This window comes from Hippopotamus amphibius, chromosome 5 (genome assembly GCF_030028045.1).
Source record: "Hippopotamus amphibius kiboko isolate mHipAmp2 chromosome 5, mHipAmp2.hap2, whole genome shotgun sequence".
Taxonomy (NCBI): domain Eukaryota; kingdom Metazoa; phylum Chordata; class Mammalia; order Artiodactyla; family Hippopotamidae; genus Hippopotamus; species Hippopotamus amphibius.
Genome location: NC_080190.1, coordinates 65,577,230 through 65,600,062, shown reverse-complemented (window position 1 = coordinate 65,600,062; position 22,833 = coordinate 65,577,230). Strand labels below are relative to the sequence as shown.

At 47.8% G+C, this 22,833-nt stretch overlaps 1 protein-coding gene across 2 annotated transcripts in view; it reads left to right on the top strand.

Moving 5' to 3' along the window:
* Positions 1 to 22,833, top strand: part of ADAMTS14 (ADAM metallopeptidase with thrombospondin type 1 motif 14) — a 97,524-nt gene that overhangs the window by 19,778 nt on the left and 54,913 nt on the right. For both annotated transcript variants that reach the window (XM_057737152.1, XM_057737151.1), the window contains exons 3-4: positions 12,004 to 12,160; positions 17,137 to 17,327. In XM_057737152.1, coding sequence (XP_057593135.1) covers positions 12,004 to 12,160; positions 17,137 to 17,327 — 348 coding nt within the window. The remainder of the gene's footprint in view (positions 1 to 12,003; positions 12,161 to 17,136; positions 17,328 to 22,833) is intronic.

Genomic DNA, 22,833 nt, shown 5'->3' with positions numbered 1-22,833 from the left:
CCTTCTGAGAAGGCCCCACCTAGGGCAGCATTGGAAGCAGAAGGGAAGGGAGACCTGGCCCACACCTCAGCTGGCTCCCCTGCAGCCGCCATCTTGAAATGGGCCCTCCTTCTGGGTGTTTGACAAAGGTTGGCCAATCTGAGGGTTCAGCAGTGGGGCTTGGGGTTCCCTTTTCCCAGAGGACCTGCAGCTGTCCTCTCAGAGCCAAGCCACTGGCCCTGCCTGCACCCCAGGCTAGGTCCTTGCTCATTGCCTCTGCACCTGACTCTGCACGGATGGACTCCTGCCCTTGTCCAACCTGGGACTTGTGTGCTGTCCCAGGCGTACTTGGGGATCTCTTTCTGTGGCCTCCCTGGAGATCTGTTTGTTGGCTCATTGTACCCACGTCTCCCAGTTTACATGCAAGTACGTGCAGTTTCAAAATAAACACATTTATACATACACATGGACAATACCTACTAATTTTAAAATAGTATGGCTTCAGTTATCTACTAAAATATTTGGGACCTCACCCTGATGATAGACAGCTTCTGGTAACCAACGGAACTCCTCAGTTATGACCCATGGCAGGACACAGGTGGTTTCTAAGTTGGCAGTCACCCACCCAGTCGTCACCTGTCTCCTTCAGGCTACACTCTGGATTTGGGGTTTTTCCGCCTGAGGGGAAGCCGGACTGGAGAACCTTAGTCAGCATGGCCTGAAGGCCTCTGGATGAAGACGCAGCAGAAGGTGTCACCTTTGCAACCAAAACAATGTCACAGCCACGTTAGAAAATTCAGACAGGCCCCTCCATCAGCCACACACCTTCCAGGAAAGCGTCCTCAGAAGTACCCGTATTAAAGGGTCTAGAGCAGGGCTGAGGGGGCCAGCCTTCCCCACCAGTGGGTTTCCATTTGGAGAAATTGCCTGAGGGCTAATATAGTATGTGGCTGAATTGGATACAATCAGCTATTTGTTGTTGCTTTTATTGCATGAAGAATCTTTGTAGCATATATTTCCTATTTATTTAATGTTTCCAGAAGAATAAGTTATGGGTGAAAACAGATACAGCTGACATGTATTTTCCATTCTACCAGAACTTATTTTCTCTCCCTTTCCTGATTTCTTATACCGAAATTTGATCTGATTTTAGTGCTTAAAATTAGCCACCACTTTTCAGAAATATAAACCTCTCATAAATTGAGAGGTGGGAGTAATTTGGTGAGGAGGCAGAGAGCCAGAAATTTCCCGTTGCCAGTCTGTCTGCCCTGAACGATGCCTGGTTTCCTGGCCAGGGGAGCGTGGGCCAAACCTCTCCTGGTGCAGATGGGGAAACCCAGGGCCGCGGGGAGGGACTGGCCCAGGCTGCCTCCTGATCTGGTGGCTGGGCCTGCCTTCCCATCCTGTTTCTGGGAGGAGGGTCTCGGAGGCTAAGAGGGAGCTCAGACGTGGATCAGAACTGCCTGTCAAGGCCTGGATGGATGCCCAAAATAGATGAGGATGATCACTAGGGAGGTTCTGCCCTCGATGCCAGTGGGGTGGCGGGTGGAGGTGGGGCTGGTGGGATCCACAAAGAGGTCTGAAACTTATTTCCCAGGTTGCATATGACAGGCCTTGGGTCTTTGCTCTAAACAGTGAACTGGGGTGGAAAAATAAGGGTTCTTTTGACTCCTCCCTGGGGAGAGGGCAGGGGGTTTGGGGGCTAGACCCGTCCTAGGAATCCCAGGGCTCCCATGTTTGGTAGAGGAGAGCTGGTGTGTGCAGTGAGAATCCTTTCAGGTGGCGGGGGGGGGGGCACCTAGGCAGTGGGAGGGGTCTGCTCCTTTTAAGGCTGTGTGCTGACGTTTCCCTTCATTCTCACCTCAGTGGTGGGAGGTAGACTGGCTTTCTTGAGTGTTTTTGTCCAGAGGTGGGAAATGAATATCCTGCTTGCTCTACAAGGTCAGACCGGAGGCCCAGGGACATGCAGCCAGGACTATGAGAGAATGGTTCCTTGCTGCAAGTGGGCCCCCAGGGCAGGAGCAAGGCCTGGATGGCCTCAGGTAATAGAGCCTAGTGGTTAAGAGCCACGCAGAGCTGGGCTCTTGTTCTAGTGCTGTCCCTTACTTGCTGGGAGACTCTGGGCAAGTTACTTAATCATTCTGAACCTCTGTTTCATCATCCATGAGATGGGTCTAATATTAGTGCCTACCTCATAGGATTGTTGTAAAGATGAATTAAGATGTGTACATTTAAATGGCAGACACTGTTATGAATAGCAGTGGTAATAACACTGTACATGAAGGGTGGATGTAGGGAAGTGTGTCTCAACTCAGTGAGACATGACGCGTGTCCCCACACAGACGAGGTTACATCTTGAGAGAACGGAGCTCTCTGTCACTGGAGGCCTCCAAGCAAATGTCAGAAGTCCCCTAACTGGGGATGTTGTCAGGGTATTGAAGCCTCAGACTGGGGCAGGCATGGTGATCTTGAAAGGGAGGGGTGGGCTGGAAGGTAGTGCCTTACAGCCCAGCCCTATGCTGTGCATATCATTCTGAAACCTACATCCCTCACACAAGGCAAAGGCACTGAGGTCTAGCGGCCTTGGGTGGGTGATGAGGCAAGGAATGCCAGATTCGGAAGAATCCTCCTGCGTAGGGGGGTAGCCAAGTCCCGGGGTGGGGATGCTGCGGTGAAGTGACCCAGCGTGTGTGGGGGTAGCTAAATGGAGTCTTCTGCCTCCTGGTCTGGAGAATTCTCTGCCAGCCTGCTCTAGAGGTGGGATGGGCAGAGAGAGACAGAGTGGCTACAGCCCTCCGTGAGCCTGCATTTGTGTGAGTTTGGCCTGGATGAAGCACAGATTGTCTGACTTGTGCTGTGAGGGTCTCTTGTTTTGCTTGGTCCAGGGGGGCTTCAATGGGGTGGGAACAGTGCCCTTGGGTATCAGACAGGGGTACAGAAGGTGGGATGGGATGGATGGGCATGGGGCTTAGCCCTTGTGGTAGCTGAGCTGCAGTAGCTTTGTGGGGGGGATGCCCTGGGCCCTCCCATCCTGCAGCCCTGTACCCTGGAAGACAGGCTTCCTTTAGGGGGCTCTGCGGGTCTGCAGTGGCAGAGCCCCAAGTTGGCCATCCCTTATGCAGGCTTGGCTCGGCCTCTGCCTTTGAGCCGGTAGGCCCCCCCAGCCCCACACTGCCCTTTCTGCTTCCACACCTGTGCCCAGGCCCCCTACCTGCTGTGCCCATTCCAGCTCATGTGGGTTTCTTTTGCCACCCTATCAGTTTCTGCCTTCTTCCGATGCAGTGATTACCCTTCCGCTGGCCATGGGGGTCAAGTGGAGACTGCCAGTCCCAGGGTGACCATGTGACTCAGGCTGGACCAACCACAGTCTCTCTTGGGCTGTTCCAGATGGGACTATGCAAGGAAAGCCTCCTTGTCTGTGATGTCAGAGCAGTGATGTGCCTGCAGGAACATAGCCTTGTCTGGGAAAATGAAGCTGGTGCAGAAGGGCCCGTGAGGAGGGTGGAGAGGGAGTCGAGGACCCTCTGCATCAGCTAGCTGAGGGCACTGGGCCAGTCACTTCCAGTGCCTGCATCTGCCATGGTTTGTCCAGGGGCCAACACTCTGCCCTTCAGTCCAAGAGGGTTCAAGTTGAATTTCTGCCCCTTGCAACCCAGAGCCTATTGGATACCTATCCCTCAGGTATACCTGCCAGAGTGCCATGCCCAGCAATTTGGCCACCCTCTGCTCCTCTGGGGGCCCCTCCATCCAGACAGTGAGCAACTCACAGCCAAAGACTGGGCCTTATTTATCTGTTTCTCCCTGCCCTGGGCACATGGCAGGCGCAAAAGTAAAAAAGGGAAAGTGCTTTAAATGAAAGGACATGTGCTTAATATAGAGTTTGACGTTGACATTTTAATAAGCAGACCAGAGCTCTTGCAGACAATTGTCACCTGATAAAATGGTTACCTTGGGAAGCCCCAAACTTATTCAGGTAATGCTGGCTATTTTCCCTAGAACATTTTTTGGCCTCCTGATTGGCGCAGAAGGCCATCTTGGTTTTGATCCAAAACGGTGTTTGCAAGTTTGATGAAGAGACGTAGCTGGAAGGGACAGGAAGAAGATGGGCTGGGAGGGTGGGGGGGACTCGAGGGGGGGGGAGTCAAGGAAGGGAGGGAATATGGGGATATGTGTATAAAAACAGATGATTGAACCTGGTGTACCCCCAAAAAAATAAAAAAATTAAAAAAAAAAGAAGATGGGCTTCTCTGGGAGGTTTGGTGTTGTGTGCTCAGGAGGCCTTGAAGGGAGTTCCCTAAGAAGCAAGCTCAAAACAGGCTGAGGTGAGAAAATTGGTATTAGTTGCGTAAAGTGGTGACCGCTTTAAAAATAGGCGGCTCCTATTCAAATGCGAAGGTCCAATAGATTTATAAAAATGGTTCCTTCATTTCCTGCTTTGTGTTCACAGCTGCATTCCCAGTGTCTGGTATGTAGTAGGCCCTCTATAGATATTTGTTGAATGAGTGAGGGAATTCAACAAGTATGCATTTATTAAGGATTGCCTCCTATTTTCCAGGCACCGTGGTGGGTGTCCCTTACTGCTTTACAGAGCTGACGTGTGGGCAGTGGGTAGAGGGCCTGTGCAGCTACACGTGTATTCACACACATCTAGTTATATGTTTCATTTGCCCCTGTGAATATTGCCTTCATGGGGACCTAATAACGTGTTGGCTGGGCTTGGCCAAGGTTATATTTTTATGTTTTTAGTTCCAAGGCCAACAGTTGATTTTTCTTCTTTTTTTTTTTAAGGGACTGTTTTAATGCAGGCAAAAAATTAGATTAAAAACAGCACACTCCTGGGGCACTATCCTGGCTCATTCATTGTCAGCAAACATGAACTGCCCTCCCTGACATGTATGCACACATGCTTTAAATCTGAAATAACAGTGCTTTGTATTGGAGTTGGGGTCCAGCACCCACCTTGGGTAGGGATAGGTAACCTTTACTGACAGGACTTTCTCTTCTTGTCTGCCCATAGATAAAGGCGAATCTGCAGGATAGTGCTGGCACTTCGGAGTGCTTTGGTGTGTGCGCGTCTTCCTTGTGGCAGTGACCTGCCCTTTTAAGCACTGGAACTCTTTGTTTATATATATATATTTTTTTTTTTTTTTAAGAACTTTTATTGAGATACAATTAACATACAATAAACTGCATGTATTTAGAGTGTACAATTTGGTATCTCAATCTCCCAATTCATTCCCCCCCAACCCTCCCCGTTTTCCCCACTTGGTGTCCATAAGTTTGTTCTCTACATCTGGGTCTCTATTTCTGCCTTGCAAACCAGTTGATTGGTACCATTTTTCTATAGTCTGCATGTATGTGTTAATATACGATATTTGTTTTTCTGACTCACTTCGCTCTGTATGACAGTCTCTAGGTCCATCCATGTCTCTACAGATGTCCCAGTTCCATTGCTTTTTACAGCTGAGTAATATTCCATTGTATATATGTACCACATCTTCTTTATCCATTCATCTGTTGATGGACATCTAGGTTGCTTCCATGTCTTGGCTATTGTAAATAGTGCTGCAATGAACATTGGACTGCATGTGTCTTTTTGAATTATGGTGTTCTCTGGGTATATGCCCAGCAGTGGGATTGCTGGGTCATATGGTAACCCTATTTTTAGTTTTGCAAGGAACCTCCATACTGTTCTCCATAGTGGCTGTATCCATTTACATTCCCACCAACAGTGCAAGAGGGTTCCCTTTTCTCCACACCCTCGCCACCATTTACTGTTTGTAGATTTTCTGATGATGCCCATTCTTACCGGTGTGAGGTGAGACCTCATTGTAGTTTTGATTTGCATTTCTCTAATAATTAGTGATGTTGAGCAGCTTTTCATGTGCCTCTTGGCCATCTGTATGTCTTCTTTGGAGAAATGCCTGTTTAGGTCTTCTGCCCATTTTTTGATTGGGTTGTTTGTTTTTTTGATATTGAGCTGGATAAACTGTTTATATATTTTGGAGATTAATCCTTTGTCTGTTGATTCGTTTGCAAATATGTTCTCCCATTCTGAGGGTTGTCTTTTTATCTTGCTTATCATTTCCTTTGCTGTGCAGAAGCTTTTAAGTTTCATTAGGTCCCACTTATTTATTTTTGTTTTTATCTCCATTACTCTAGGGGGTGGATCAAAAAAGATCTTGCTGTTATTTACGTCAAAGAGTGTTCTTCCTATGTTTTCCTCTAGGAGTTTTATAGTGTCTGGCCTTACATTTAGGTCTTTAATCCATTTTGAGTTTATTTTTGTGTGTGGTGTTAAGGAGTGTTCTAATTTCATTTGTTTACATGTAGCTGTCCAGTTTTCCCAGCACCACTTATTGAAGAGGCTGCCTTTTCTCCGTTGTATATCCTTGGCTCCTTTGTCATAGATTAGTTGACCATAGTTTATCTCTGGGCTTTCTATCCTGTTCCATTGATCTATATTTCTGTTTTTGTGCCAGTACCATACTGTCTTGATCACTGTAGCCTTGTAGTATAGCCTGAAGTCAGGAAGCCTGATTCCACCAACTCCGTCTTTCGTTCTCAAGATTGCTTTGGCTATTCAGGGTCTTTTGTGTTTCCATACAAATCGTAAAATTTCTTGTTCTAGTTTTGTGAAAAATGCCATTGGTAATTTGATTGGGATTGCATTGAATCTGTAAATTGCTTTCGGTAGTATAGTCATTTTCACAATGTTGATTCTTCCAATCCAAGAACGTGGTATGTCCCTTCATCTGTGTCATCTTTGATTTCTTTCATCAGTGTCTTATAGTTTTCTGAGTACAGGTCTTTTACCTCCTTGGTTAGGTTTATTCCTAGGTATTTTATTCTCTTGTTGCAATGGTGAATGGGATTGTTTCCTTAATTTCTCTTTCTGATCTTTCATTGTTCGTGTATAGGAATGCAAGAGATTTCTGTGTGTTAATTTTGTATTCTGCAACTTTACCAAATTCATTGATGAACTCAAGTAGTTTTCTGGTGGCATCTTTAGGATTTTCTATGTATAGTATCATGTCATCTGCGAACAGTAACAGTTTTACTTCTTTTTCAATTTGGATTCCTTTTATTTCTTTTTCTTCTCTGATTGCTGTGGCAAGGACTTCCAAAACTATGTTGAGTAGTAGTGGTGAGAGTGGACATCCTTGTCTTATTCCTGAGCTTGGAATGCTTTCAGTTTTTCACCATTGAGAATGATGTTTGCTGTGGGTTTTTTGTATATGGCCTTTATTATATTGAAATAGGTTCCCTCTATGCCCCCCTTCTGGAGAGTTTTTATCATAAATGGATGTTGAATTTTGTCAAAAGCTTTTTCTGCATCTATTGAGATGATCATGTGGTTTTTATCCTTCAGTTTGTTAATATGTGTATCACATTGATTGATTTGCATATATTGAAGAATCCTTGCATTCCAGGGATAAACCCCACTTGATCCTGGTGTATGATCCTTTTAATGTGTTGTTGGATTCTGTTGGCTAGTATTTTGTTGAGGATTTTTGCATCTAAATTCATCAGTGATATTGGTCTGTAATCTTTCTTTCTTTCTTTCTTTCTTTCTTTCTTTCTTTCTTCCTTTCTTTCTTTTATTGGCTGTGTTGGGTCTTTTTTGCTGTGCGCAGGCTTTCTTTTAGTTGCAGTGAATGGGGCCTACTCTTCGTTGTGGTGCGCGGGCTTCTCATTGCCATGGCTTCTCTTGTTGCGGAGCACAGGCTCTAGGCACATGGGCTTCACTAGTTGCAGCACATGGGCTCAATAGTTGTGGCTCATGGGCTCTAAAGTGCAGGCTCAATAGTTGTGGCACATGGGCTTAGTTGCTCTGAGGCATGTGGTATCTTCCTGGAGCAGGGATCTAACCCATGTCTCCTGCATTGGCAGGCGGATTCTTAACCACTGCGCCATCTAGGAAGCCCAGTAATTTTCTTTTTTTGTAGTATCTTTGTCTGGTTTTGGTATCAGGGTAATGATGGCCTCATAAAATGAGTTTGGGAGTGTTCCTTCCTTTGCAATTTTTTGGAAGAGCTTGAGAAGGTTGGGTGTTAACTCTTATCTAAACGTTTGATAAAATTCACCTGTGAAGCCATCTGGTCCTGGACTTTTGTTTGTTGGGAGATTTTTAATCACAGTTTCAATTTCTTTACTTGTGATTGGTCTGTTCATATTTTCTATTTCTTCCTGATTCAGTCTTGGAAGGTTATACATTTCTAAGAATCTGTCCATTTCCTCCAGGTTGTCCATTTTATTGGCATATAGTTGCTTGCAGTAGTCTCTTGTGGTGCTTTTTATTTCTGCAGTGTCTGTTTTAACTTTCCTGTTTCATTTCTAATTTTATTGATTTGAGTCCTCTCCCTCTTTTTCTTGATGAATCTTGCTAGAGGTTTATCAATTTTATCTTCTCAAAGAATCAGCATTTAGTTTTATAGATTTTTGCTATTGTTTTCTTTGTTTCTATTTCATTTATTTCTGCTCTGATCTTTATGATTTCTCTCCAGCTACTAACTTTGGGTTTTGTTTGCTCTTCTTTCTCTAGTTTCTTTAGGTGTAAGGTTAGATTGTTTATTTGGGATTTTTCTTGTTTCTTGAGATAGGATTGTATTGCTATCAGCTTCTCTCTTAGAACTGCCTTTGCTGCGTCCCATAGGTTTTGGATCATTGTGTTTTCACTGTCATTTGTCTCTAGGTATTTTTTGATTTCCTCTTTGATTTCTCCAGTGATCTCTTGGTTATTTAGTAGTGTATTGTTTAGCCTCCATGTGTTTGTGTATTTTATAGTTTTTTTCCTGTAGTTGATTTCTGATCTCATAGCATTGTGGTCCAAAGAGATGCTTGATACGATTTCAATTTTCTTGAATTTACCAAGGCTTGATTTATGGCCCAAAATGTGATCTATCCTGGAGAATGTTCCATGTGCACTTGAGAAGAATGTGTAATCTGCTGTTTTTGGATGTAATGTCCTATAGATATCTATTAAATCCAGCTGATTTATTGTGTCATTTAAAGCTTGTATTTCCTTATTAATTTTCTATGTGGATGATCTGTCCATTGGTGTAAGTGGGGCGTTAAAGTCCCCCACTATTGTTGTGTTCCTGTTGATTTCCTCTTTCATAGTTGTTAGCATTTGCCTTATGTATTGAGGTGCTCCTATATTGGGTGCATCTATATTTATAATTGTTATCTCTTCTTCTTGGATGGATCCCTCGATCTTTATGTAGTGTCCTTTCTTGTCTCTTGTAACATTTTTTAAAAGTCTATTTTATCTGTTATGAGTATCACTACTCCAGCTTTCTTTTGATTTCCATTTGCATGGGATATCTTTTTCCATCCCCTCACTTTCAGTCTGTGTGTGTCCCTAGGTCTGAAGTGGGTCTCTTGTAGACAGCATATGTAAGGGTCTTGTTTTTGTATCCATTCAGCCAGTCTGTGTCTTTTGGTTGATGCATTTAGTCCATTTACATTCAAGGTAATTATTGATATGTATGTTCCTATTACCATTTTCTTAATTGTTTTGTTTTTGTTTTTGTAGGTCCTTTTCTTCTCTTATGTTTCCCACTTAGAGAAGTTCCTTTAGCATTTGTTGTAGGGCTGGTTTGGTGGTGCTGAATTCTCTCAGCTGTTGCTTGTCTGGAAAGCTTTCGATTTCTCCATTGAATCTGAATGAGATTCCTTGCTGGCTAGAGTATTCTTGGTTGTAGGTTCTTCCCTTTCATCACTTTAAATATATCATGCCACTTCCTTCTGGCTTGCAGAGTTTCTGCTGAGAAATCAGCTGTTAACCTGTTGGGGGTTCCCTTGTATGTTATTTGTTGTTTTTCCCTTGTTGTTTTTAATAACTTTTCTCTGTCTTTAATTTTTGTCAGTTTGACTACTATATGTCTTGGTGTGTTTCTCCTTGGGTTTATCCTGCCTGGGACTCTCTGCACTTCCTGGACTTTGGTAGCTATTTCCTTTCTCATGTTAGGGAAGTTTTCAACTATAATCTCTTCCAATATTTTCTTGGGTCCTTTCTCTCTCTCTCCTCCTACTGGGACCCCTATAATGTGAATGTTGGCATGTTTAACATTGTCCCAGAGGTCTCTTAGGCTGTCTTCAGTTCTTTTCATTCTTTTTTCTTTACTCTTTTCTGCATTAGTGATTATCACCATTCTGTCTTACAGGTCACTTATTTGCCCTTCTGTCTCAGTTAATCTGCTATTGATTCTTTTTTTTTTTAAAATAAATTTATTTATTTATTTAATTTATTTATTGGCTGTGTTGGGTCTTTGTTGCTGCACACGGGCTTTCTCTAGTTGCTGCGAGTGGGGGCTACTCTTCATTGTGGTGCACAGGCTCCTCATTGTAGTGGCTTCTCTTGTGGAGCACGGGCCCTAGGCACGTGGGCTTCAATAGCTGTGGCACATGGGCTCAGTAGTTGTGGCTCACAGGCTCTAGAGCACAGGCTTAATAGTTGTGGCACATGGGCTTAGTTGCTCTGTGGCATATGGACTCTTCCCAGGGCAGGACTCGAACCCAGGTCCCCTGCACTGGCAGGTGGGTTCTTTAACACTGCGCCACCTAGGAAGTCCTCTGCTATTGATTCTTTCTAGCATATATTTCATTTCAATTATTGTGTTGCATATCTCTGTTTATTCTTTAATTCTTCTAGGTCTTTGGTAAACTTTTCTTGCAGCTTTTCAATATTTGCATCCAGTCTTTTTTCAAAGTCCTGGATCATCTTCACCATCATTATTCTGAATTCTTTTTCTGGAAGGGTGCCTATCTCCTCTTCATTTAGTTGTTTTTCTGGGGTTTTAGCTTGTCCCTTCATCTGGTACAAAGTCTTTTGCCTTTTCATTTTCTCTTTCTGTGGCTGTGGTTTTCAGTTCCACAAGATGAAATATGGTTGATACCGCTTGATACTGCTGTCTGCCCTCTTATGGAGGAAGCTGTCTAGGAGGCTCCTGCCTGCTTCCTGATGGAAGGGACTGATGGTGGGTAGGGCTGGGTGGGCGCAGCTCAGTAAAACTTTAATCTGCTTGTCTGCTAATGGGTGGGGCCGTGTTCCCACCTTGTTTGTTGTTTGGCCTGAGGCTACCCAGCCCTGGAGCTTACAGGCTCTTTGGAGGGGCTAGTGGCGGACTCTGGGAGGGCTCACACAAATGAGCACTTCCCAGAACCCCTGCTGCCAGTGCCCCTGTCTCCTTGGTCAGCCACAGCTGCCCCCCACCTCTGCAGGCAACCATCCAACACCAGCAGGTAGGTCTGGTTCAGTCTCCTATGGGGTCACTGCTCCTTCCCCCTGGGTCCTGGTGAGCACACTTTTTTGTGTGCCCTCCAAGAATGAGTCTCTGTTTCCTCCAGTCCTGTGGAGGTCCTGCAGTCAAATCCTGCTGGCTTTCAAAGTCTGATTCTCTGGGGATTCCTCCTCCCGTTGCTGGACCCCCAGGTTGGGAAGCCTGATGTGGGGCTCAGAACCGTCACTTTAGTGGGTGGACTTCTGCGGTATAACTGTTCTCCAGCTTGTGAGTCACCCACCCAGCGTTTATGGGATTTGATTTTAACATGATTGTGCCCCTCCTACCATCTCATTGTGACTTCTCCTTTGTCTCTGGATGTGGGGTGTCTTTTTTGGTGAGTTCCAGTGTCTATCGATGATTGTTCAGCATTTAGTTGTAATTCCGGTGTTCTTGCAAGAGGGAGTGAGCACATGTCCTTCTCCTCCACCATCTTGATCCTCTCCTTTCTTCAGAACCCTTTGTTTAAATGAAATGTTATGTGGAACCCCGTGAGTGCACGACAAAGTAAAAGTGGATCTGCTCTGCTTGCAATGGGCCTAGGAACCGTTGCTCAGCCTCCTGACACCCCTTCCCATGTCCCTGCTGGCATCCCAGGGCCTGCCAAGCCCCTAGAGGAAGAATCTGCCATCACATGGTCACAATCATTTGCAGTCACACATGCTCACCCATTCTGCCGTGTGTTCACATCTCTTCTCTCTCCTCCTCTTTCCTCCTGCTCACTGCGTCCCTGGTTCAGGCGGGCCTCATCCGCACAGACAGCACCGACTACTTCATTGAGCCCCTGGAGCGGGGGCAGCAGGAGACAGAGGCCAGCGGGAGGATGCACGTGGTGTACCGCCGGGAAGTCATCCAGCAGGCATGGACTGAGCCTCTCGGGGACCTTCACAATGAAGGTAGGCTGTGAATGGGGCCCCTAGCTCTACCCCCATCCACACTTTGGGGGTGTTTTTAGGTAACTTCTGGCCTGAATGTCTCAACTCCTGGCCTCAGTCTTCTCATCTGTATAATGGGACTGGGCCATGTAGACCTACTGTACCAGCAGAGAAACCCCACTGGGGCTACCATAACAGTCTGGAGTTGAGGGCCAGAAGGTCTACTTGAACCCCCTGAACTGTAGTCCTTGAGACTCCAGAGTCTCTGAGGGGCTCAGGGTTGCTTTGCAAGGCTATTTCTCTGCCAAGGCAGAAGGTGGAATGGCTGCAGTTAGCTCTTCCACCTGAACATCATCTCAGTCCCTGGGAGCCACAGGAAAGGAGGTTCTTAGGGCACTCGTAGGGAGACAACCTGGGGTCAGACTACCAGGGTCAGCTCTGTGTCTGCGACCATTTAAAAATCCTACCTCCAATACTGTCTACTCTGTGATCCTCAGCAAGCGGTTTAACATCTCTTCTTCTAATCTATAAAGTGGGGGTGATCATTGTTGCCTCTAAGGTTGTGTGTATTGTAGTGCGTATAGGAATCCCAGCAGGGAGCTTGGCACGTAGTAGGTGTTGGGTGAATGACCGCTCTTAGTACAGTCTTGTGATTAAGGTAACTGCTGCCATGTTAGGGTGAGAGCCCCTGAAATGGGCGTCTCTGCACCGCGGTGACCAGCACCTGAGCCTGCACACCAGCAGTACTCAGGGCCCATGGTTGAGTGAACGAAGCGGTGGACGCGACGTGTGCTGGTCCTGGGCCTGTGCCAACTTCATAGTGTGAGCTTTGTCTCGAAGCCCCTTTGGCCATGAGGACATGAGACCCTGGGTGGAATCTGGCCATGAGTGACCACACCCTCCTGCCGGGGCCCTGGTGGGGCTGGGCCCAGTGTGAAGGAATGCCTGGAAACCAGTTGTCCCCACATATAATGCCTCCTTTGAAGCCGCAGCTGCTCTCCCCTGTTGCTCATAAGTGATGCTGCATTTATGTGACGATGGTGGAGGGCCCTGCAGGCCTGCGGTAGGGGTGGGAGTAGGGGGTTGAGGGGCTGGGTGGAGCCTTGCGGGGCTGGGGAGGGTTTCAGGAGCAGGTGGTGACCTGCACTGTTCCCTCCACCATGGCCAGGAGGAATGGCACGTCTCCCTCGGGCTCCATTTTATCTGAGGCCAGTTCTGAATCAGAAGATCATGCACCCTCCCTTCTGGGGAGAGGCTGTGGGGAAGTCCAGCTCCAGAGCTGTGAGCCTGAAACTGACTGCACAGTTCGCCACCACCATCAGTGGCTGAGAGGCTGAGACCACTGAGCTCAGGGTGGGGTTCAGGCCCTGAACACTGCTTTGACTCCCTCTCATCAGGCTGCCAGGCTGCACCTCCTGTGGGCCTGCGGCCACGCCCTTGGCCCATCTGGGTCCTTCCTTAGAAAGATAAAGGTGATAGCGGACTTTCTTAAAAACTTGTGACTCACTCGCTCTGTTCCTTTAAGGCCAGCAGCGCCTCTGAGCCCAGTTTGTTAAGTCCTTCTGGGTGCACCTGTCTCCACTTAAGACCCTGGGTTAAGGTGAAAGGTTCAACCTTGGAAGACTGTGCCCTCATGCTCCTAATGTGTCCTGTCCTTTCTCAACCCACAGTCCTGCTCTGTAGCCCCCTTCCCACCATCCAGATCCCTGGGACTTGGATGCCAACAGGCCACATGTGCCCGTTGCCAGAGTTCTGACTCCTCAGCTGGGGGCTGGGGCTGCCAGATACCAGGGCAGCTCATGCCCTCAGGGACAGCCAGCCAGGCTGGGGCTTAAGGCTGCTGCTGCTGTTTCTTTTTTTTAATCGAGAGACAATCCATTTTAACTTATACAATTCAGTTTTTTGCTTTTTTTTTTTTTTTTTTTTTGAGTATAATCACAATTTTGTGGGACCATCACCATTATCTAATCCTGGAACATTTCCCTCACTCCCATAAAGAAACCTTGTACCCATGAATTAGCTGTCACTCCCATTTTCCCCTCCTCAGCCACCCGGCAACCACTAACCGACCTTCTCTCTCTCGAGATTTGTCTCTTTTGGACATCCCCTATAGATGGAACCATGCAGTCTGTGGCCTTTTGTGACTGGCTTTCTTTCACTTGGCATGCAGCATTCTTCCGCGCTGGAGCGTGTGTCAGTACTTCACTCCTTTTTATGACAGGGTAATAGTCCATCCTGTGGAGAGACCACATTTTGTTTGTGTGTTCATCTGTTGGTGGACATTTGGATTGTTTCCATCTTTTGGCTGTTATGAAAATGCTGCTGTGAACATTTGCGTACAAGTTTTGGTGTGAACATATGTTTTCAGTTCTTTTGGGTATATAGCTACGAGTGGAATGCTAGGTCCTGTGATAACGCTGTGGTTAAGTTTTGGGGCAACTGCCAAACTGTTTTTTGAAGCAGCTGCACCATGTTACATTCTCTTGGGGCTCCCTTGGTGACCTGCTGCCCCAACCCCTCCCCACTTTGAGGAGTCCCTATATCTGGCCTAAAGGATTAGAGACACGTGGAAGAGGGTGTGACTGGAGCATCTCCAGGGTCTGCGGCTGATGTCAGCAGGCCCTCCCCGATGCCCCTAACTGTTTTTGTTGAGAGAGAAACCTGGGTGGGCCCCAGCAGGCTGTGGTAATGGGGAGGGGCAGGCCAGGGTTAGCATTCTGGGCTCTTGCCATGAATTTGCTGTGTGACCTGAGATGAGTCAGGTAACCTCTCTGAGCCTCCCTTTGACAGACCTGACGGTTAGAGCTTGTAAGGGGTCGAGTTCCCCATTTCACTGGTAGTGCTGAGACCTCCTGCCACGGCTCGTGTGCTGGAAGTGGCTGTCATTCTACTCCCTCCGTGGAGGAAGCCCTTGCCCCTCCTCTTCCCCTCCCGGGGGTCTTCTCCCCTCTCTCCCAGGAATTTGTTTCTGGGCTGCTACAGTCACTGTTGGGCTCAGACATCAGGGCCACCAGGAGCTCTGGTGCAGTGTCACCTACAGAGAGAGAGGCACTGGCCTCAGGGGCGGTGAGGGTGGACACTAGCCCGAACCCTGCTCACCGGGCTGTACATTGCTCAGAGCGTCGGCTGCCCATTTCTGGTTTCTCCACTAGGCAAGTGGTCATGTATTTTCCCAACTCTTAAATCTAGGGTTTTCTTTCCTTTGCATGATAGCACCACTAACCAAAGGGAAAATAGAAACAGTAGCATGGAATCCTGTGGTTCCCTGTTGCCCTGTGCTCAGACTTCAGTTCCAGAAGTACCCATGTGCATGGAGGCTTAGAAGCAGCACTTGGGTGCCCATTGGTTCATCCCTGAGGGTCACCCACACTGTGGACAGTGTCTCCTTGTACTCACATTAGATCCTGCAGGTGCAGTGCCCTCTGCTCGGGTCCCTCTGTCCCCCATGCTCCAGCAGTCCGTCTCCTGCTGCCCCTCCAGCCAGCTCAGATGTGCCCTCCTCCAGAAGCCACCTCCAGCTCCCCAGTCCTGGTTTGGGTCTTGGTGTGGAAGCCTGCCCTCATTAGTCCTACTGTAGCCCTTGACGTTACTCTATTGATACCATCTGGTTTCTTATCTGTCACCTGCTCTAGGCAGGGGGACTCAAGGACAGGGCCCTGCTTTCATCACCCATCTACCATCCACCCTTCTTGTAAGTGTGGGGCCCCTCCTGCAGCCACACCTCTGGATACGTGCTGGGATTGTAGTGGTGGCATCTTTACAGCCTCAGCCCCTGGTCCACTCTTGGGGGTGGGGGGTTCTCACATAACTGTAGATAAATGAATATTCTTAGAAATCAAAGCACAAATATCAGAGCTTCAGGGTGGGATGGCAGGAAAGTCATTAAGTTCATCTGAAGCCTTCTCGAGAGACCCCAACCTCCTGTCCTGCTTTCACAGCTTTCCCTATGGTGTCCTCACGCACCCTCACTCCACTGGCCCAACACGTGTTGTTCCGGTCCTTGTTCAGGCTGTGCTGTAAATGACTGCTAACTGCTTGAGGTATTCCCTTTCTAAATAGCAGTATGTTTCAAAGCATGGCCTTTGGATTTAGACAGACCTGGACACACTACTTTGAGCCTTAGCTTGTTTACCTGTATAATGGGGTCAATAACCTGACGGAGCTGTCGTAAGGCCTGGATTGGACTGGATTAGATTAAGGGTCAGGAGCTAAGGTCCATGGGCCGAATGTGGCCTACCACTTGTTTTTGTAAGTTAAGTTTTATGGGGACCCAAACACACTCATTTGTTTATGTGTTGTCTGTAGCTGCTTTTGTGCTTTAACGGTTAAATTGAAGAGCTGAGACAGAGAGCAGATGACCCATGAAATCTAAAATATTTTCTATCTGGTCCCTTTCAGAAAAGGTTTGGACAACTCCTAGATTACATGATACAAGTTAATAGATACTGGTTAAATAAATATTTTACTTTTAGCCAAAAGGCCAAAACTTGAAATTTGGAGTTGCTGGCAGTGATTGGGAGGGATTTGAGGGGCACAGGGCATGCTCCAGGGGTCCCTAAAATGCCCTGCATAGGCCACAGTAGCATCACAGTTTACTTCCTTTACTGTGATGTTTCCACCCACTGCCCGAACCCTGCTTGTGGGCCAGGAGATCAAGGGTTATTCCTCCCCATGGCACAGGAGGGGAGGGGAGCCTGGAGCAGTGGAGGGGCTTGGGCTCGGATGCTCAGGGAGACAGGACCCAGTAGGAACTGGAACCCAGGCCAGTTCTCGCCTCTCTTCTCCTCATTGCCTCAGAGGCTCGCCGCTTCCTCACGCCAGGGAAAGGGCTCATGCCCGCCAGTTACCTGCTATGGCACAAACCCTCATGCTGCCTTGGCTCTCAGAGGCAGGGAAAGGGGCGCGCGTGATGGGGGCTGGTGTGGGTTGGTGGGTGGTGTCACAGTGACAGTGCTTTATGTAGGTTTGACCTTGGTCTCTTCCCGTCCCGGTTCCAGCTTTTGGCCCGGGCGACCTTCCCAACCTGCTGGGCCAGGTGGGGGACCAGCTGGGAGAAGCGGAGCGGAAGCGGCGACACGCCAAGCGGGGCGGCTACAGCATCGAGGTGCTGTTGGCGGTGGACGACTCGGTGGTGCGCTTCCACGGCAGGGAGCACGTGCAGAACTACGTGCTCACGCTCATGAACATTGTGAGTGTCCCCGCGTCCCGGGGCTGCGAGCAGGGGCTGGGGTGGGGGCCAGCGGCGCTGGTCTGACGGACAGTTTCTCCTGGGCCCGGGGTTTTCCGGGTGGACTCGGGGAAGCCACTGCCTGCCCTTACTCAAGCTGCATCGCGGTTTCCGTGACGAGGTGGGCCTGAGCTGGCCTGTCGTCCGTCCCAGGCCTCGGACTGGTCTCAGGTGTGCTTGCCTGTGCCGAGGTGCCTGTAGGCAAGCCAGAGCCCATGGCCAGTGGCTTCTGGGCTTGGACACATTCAGAGCCTGGGTCAGGCATGGCCGGGGGCCTCACTTGCCTTAGAGTTGAAGGGACTTCCCTGGGATTCATCATCTGGAGAAAATGCCCAATCCCAGGCTGGGGAGGCTGACCCGTGAGCTGTCCATCTGCTAGGGGGGATCCCAGGCTCCCGGTGTGGGCCTTGGGTGTTCACAGAGATCAGACAGGCAGGGAGGATGAGGGTCACGGGCAAGTTTTGAGACTGTGAAGCAGAGAGGCCATGCATTGTCCAAAGTGGGTTGTCACTGCTCAGCTGCCGCTGGAGGCTCTCATGAAGAGATGCAGGGCTCTTGTCACAGAAAGGTCAGTTTTTTAAAGCAAAGTCTGAAATGCAGGTGGCTTTGTTTTTTTAAAAAGAACTTTTTATATGGAAAATTGAAATTCAGGTATCTAAGTGAAACTCCCAGTTCTTTAAAATGCTAAGATAAAAAACACCCGCTGTGAATGCCGAATAAAACCTATCTACACACCACATTTGGCCTGTGGGCTGCAGGTGGGCACCTCTGACCTAAAGGGGCAGAGATGGGAGAGACCAGAAGGAAAGGAGAGTGAAAGCGACAGAGGTGGGCTCTGCACTTTCTCTTCTGGCAAGAGGCCTTTGTCAGAGGTACCTGTGGCTGTGGCTCTGGGAGGATGGGGACTGTTCTAGGTGCAAGTGAGGCCCACGGTGGAAATTGCTGAGGCCACAGCCGGATGCTGGGGAGGCGCAGCAGGACCCCAGGCCCCCCTCTATGAAGCCAGGTGGAGGGGTGATGTGGACCAGGCCCTAGCCCAGGATGCTAGGGTGCTGTGGAGTCCAGGCAGGAGGAGGCGAGCCATGGAATGGGCGGGCAAACACCCCATCAACAGGAGACAACAGGGCAGAGCCTTCACATAGGAGTCTGCAGGTGACCCAGCTCAAGGGCTCATCATAAATGTTCATCCGGAACATGAGCGCTGAGAAGGAAAATATATATACGTGGTGGGCCTCTTTATTTTTTATTTTGTTTTTAAAAAATTTTATTGGAGTGTAGTTGACTTACAATATTGTGTTTATTTCAGGTGTAAGGTGTACAGCAAAGTGAATCAGTTATACATACACATAATTCCACTCTTTTTTAGAATCTCTTCCCACATAGGCCATCACAGAGTACTGAGTAGAGTTCCCTGTGCTATACAGTAGGTCCTTATCTATTTTATAAATAGTAGTGTGTATACGTCAGTCCCAATCTCCCATTTTCTACACCCCCCCATGCCCTTTCCCCCAGTAACCATAAGTTGATTTTCTACATCTGTGACTTTATTTCTATTTTGTAAATAAGTTCATTTGTACCTGATAGGGCCTCTTTAGAAAGCCAGAGTTTCCAGGCCCTGCATGGGCCTCCACTGGCCTTAAGGTTAGGGTCCTCTGGCCTGAGACCTGTAAGAAAGTTGGCTGGCTGCATTCTCATGCAGACTGAAAGATGACCTGCAGGTTGGCCAGGGCTGACACTCAGTCTAACGTGGGAGGTTCTTGGAGGCTGTGATGGACATGCAGCTGATCGCAATACTGCACGCAGAGGAACATTAGTGGATTGGCCAAGAGCAGGGGCTTTGAAATCAACCAATCTGGCTCTGCACCTTCCTGTCTTTTGACCTTGGGGGCAAGTCAAAAGCCCAATTCTCTCATGTGTTCCTTTCCCCACTTTTAAAACAGCATTTTCAATACTTTTACCATGCGAGGGTTTGGGGAGATTCAGTGACACGCACAGCACATAGCATGCTACCTCGCGTGGCATGAGGTCTTAGTAAGTGGTTGATGATGATTTTATGGTTTTCATGAGGGGAGTCGTAACACATTTCTGGGAATGAAACAGTTGATGGGCAGAAGTGTCAACCCCACGGTCATGTCAATCCCCCTGGCAACATTTGTAGGAAAATAAAATAGCGTGATGCTACCTGTGCTGTCTGGGGTCCATAATCCAGCCACACAGGCAGCGAGGTGGCTGCGAGGAGGGCATGTAGCCAGCCCCTTGTTAGCTGTGTGACCCTAGGCAAGGGACCTGTATTCTTCAGACTCTGTAGCTTGTAAATGATGGAAAACGAACTCAAACTAGATTTAGAAAAACAGGGCTAAAAAAAAATGGGCCAGATGGTGGAGGGGACAGTATGGAGCTGGTTGTAGGTATAATTGGTACTAGAGACTTGCTTGGACTGTGTTTTTAGGTATCCTTCTCTCTATGTGACATCCTAATTTTCTTTAACCAACTCCTCTACAAGACACATTCTGGCTATTAGCATCATAAAGCTGACTTTTTTTTCCAATTTTTTAATTGAAGTATAGTTGATTTATAATGTTGTGCTAATTTCTGCTGTACAGCAGAGTGATTCAGTTTTATATATATATATATATGTATATTCTTTTTTAAAATATTCTTTTCCATTATGGTTTATCATAGGATATTGAATATAGTTCTCTGTGCTATACAGTAGGACCTTGTTGTTTATCCATTCCCTATGTAATAGCTTACATCTGCTAACCCCAACCTCCCACTCCATCCCTCCCCCAACCCCCTCCCACTTGGCAACCACTGGTCTATTCTGTATGTCTGTAGTCTGTTTCTGTTTCATAGATGGGTTCATTTGTGCCATATTTTCCATTCCACATATGTGGATCAAATGTCTTTCTCTTTCTGATTTATTTCACTTAGTATGATCGTCTCTAGTTGCGACCATGTTGCTGCAAATGGCATTATTTCATTCTTTTTGATGGCTGAGTAGCATTCCATTATATATACGTACCGCATCCATTCATCTGTCAATGGACATTTAGGTTGTTTCCATGTCTTAGCTGTTGTGAATAGTGCTGCTATGAACATAGAGGTGCATGTATCTTTTTGAATTAGAGTTTTGTCTGGATATATGCACAGGAGTGGGACTGCTGGCTCATATGGTAGCTCTATTTTTAGTTTTCTGAGGAATCTCCATATTGTTTTCCACAGGGGCTGCACCAACTTATATTCCCACCAACAGAGCAGGAAGGTTCCCTTTTCTCCACACCCTCTCCAGCATTTATTGTTTGTAGACTTTTTAATGATGGCCATTTTAACCAGTGTGAGTTGGTGCCTCATGGTAGTTTTGATTTGCATTTCTCTAATAATTAGTGGTGTTGAGCATCTTTTCAGTGAAGCCGACTGTTATCGGCACAGCTCCCTGGCCAGAGACAAAAGACGTTTCCCCTCAAGTTCCTATGCACGAGTTCCTGGGACAGGACTCGGATTGGTCTTAGTTTGGGTCACATGACCACCCTTTGGACCAATCACTATATGTTGGAGAAGGAGACACAGTTTCCCAAAGGAAGAGAGGGACGAGACACAGGCATGGTCACTGGAGAAATGGTTCTGAGTTCACCAGACACCCCAACCTGTGTCTGTTATAATATTTAATCCCTGAGAGTCTTCATTTTTCATAATAGTGTCTGCTCTTGGATTGAATATGTGTAAAGTATTTAGCACACACCTGGCACATAGAGAGTACTCAGGCAGTGTGTTCTGCGTTCTTATAGCTCTGTTGTCTTTGCGCGTGTGTGTGTGTGTGTGTGTGTGTGTGTGTGTGTGTGTGTGTGTGTGTGGATGGATGGTTCTTTGTCTAAGTCTCTGAAGGTGGGGTCCTTGAGGGTGAGAACTTAGACCTTTTTGAACCCCAGCAGCACACAGCATAGGGGTCGAGTCCGATACCTGATAGGGGATCGGTAAACGTGGAAGTGAATGGGGTCTGTGGGAGAAGCAGGGAGGCAGCATGGGAAAAGGGGAAGACAGCAGATTTCCGTCTGCAATGCCAGCGTTAAGAAAAGGGCAGGGGTAGAAATCAGCTCCAGTTACAGAGCCCCAGGGAGGGGAGGGGTGCCCGAAAGTCTGCCCCATGCCCCCTCTTTGTTTGGGTACTGATTCTTTATCCCTACAGTAGCATGTGGTTTGCAACTCACAGAGCAAAGGCTTCTACGCAAGCCATTTGAGAAAGGGAGGGCGGGAGGGAGGGAGGGTGACTATGCATATGAACACACCCACCTCACTGGAGCGCTTGACCACCCATCCAGACGCGATAAAATTGCGAGCCCAACCTAAGACCGCACAGCTGAGTACTAATCCCATGAGTGGGAGAGCCAGGTGGGTCCCTGGATCCAGCAGGTGGATAACAGGAGGGGGAGGGGGCAGGGGAACCCTTAGGAGGCCCTCAGTGCTGGGACCCTCGGTTCTGGATGCTGAAGACCCCAGGAGTGTGAGCCGTGCTCTAGCCACAGCCCCAGAGTCCTTCAGTTTACGAAAAGATAATTTTCAGAAAAAGGTAAAATCATGACACTTCACACAGAAATAAAAACAGGTGTTGTGTTAAATATTTTACTCTACTCATTAATCAGTGAGGGAACCAGACAGATGTTATAACCCATTCAAAAGAACAGAGACATTTATAGATCAGGAATTTTGAAATGATGAACAGTAGAGACAAAATTGGCTTTTTTCACAGGGTGGAAGGGAAGACAGGATTTGCGTGTCTATAGACATCGCTATCAGTTACCTCACACTGCTCTCGGTTATAAAGTAGCTTCTGTAGCATCAGATTCAGATAAGGCCAATAGGTGTCTGTAGACAATGCGTAGTTTCCATGGAAGTACACATTTTTATTCCCTGAGTTTGAGGCCTGGACTGGGTCCCAGGTAGAGAGCCTTTTCCATGGATGGCAGGGAGTCTGGTGGCCCATCTGACTTACGGGCTGTATCCTTGCTCCTGGAGCTAGAGGGGTAGCAGCTTTGCTCAGGACACAAGGACACACCCTGGATTCTGGCTGTGTGACAGGACTAAGCAACTAAATGGTGGGACTCGCCCCCAACTCCTCCCCAAGAGCTGATCTGCCAGAGTTCCTCCATTTCCGGATTCTGGTTGGGGAGTGGGGTGTGGAGAGAAGACCTAGCGTTAGGAGTGGTTGAGAGTGGGTAGTCTGAGGAAGAGCACAGAGCTCTCTTTCTTGGGCCGTATGCTCCATCCTTTCTCGCATCTTTCAGAGAAAGCCTCCTGTCCAGGCCCCTGCATGAAGGGTTGTGTTACTAGCTTCTCTTTAATGTCTTTTTGTTGGACTGAAGTGTGAGCACAGCAACAGGTTCTGGGAGGGCAGAACCGACTTGCTGGAGCCCACTCCCCAGCTGACCTCACCCCCAGCCTGGACTGCCATTCTTTCATTTGTTCAGGG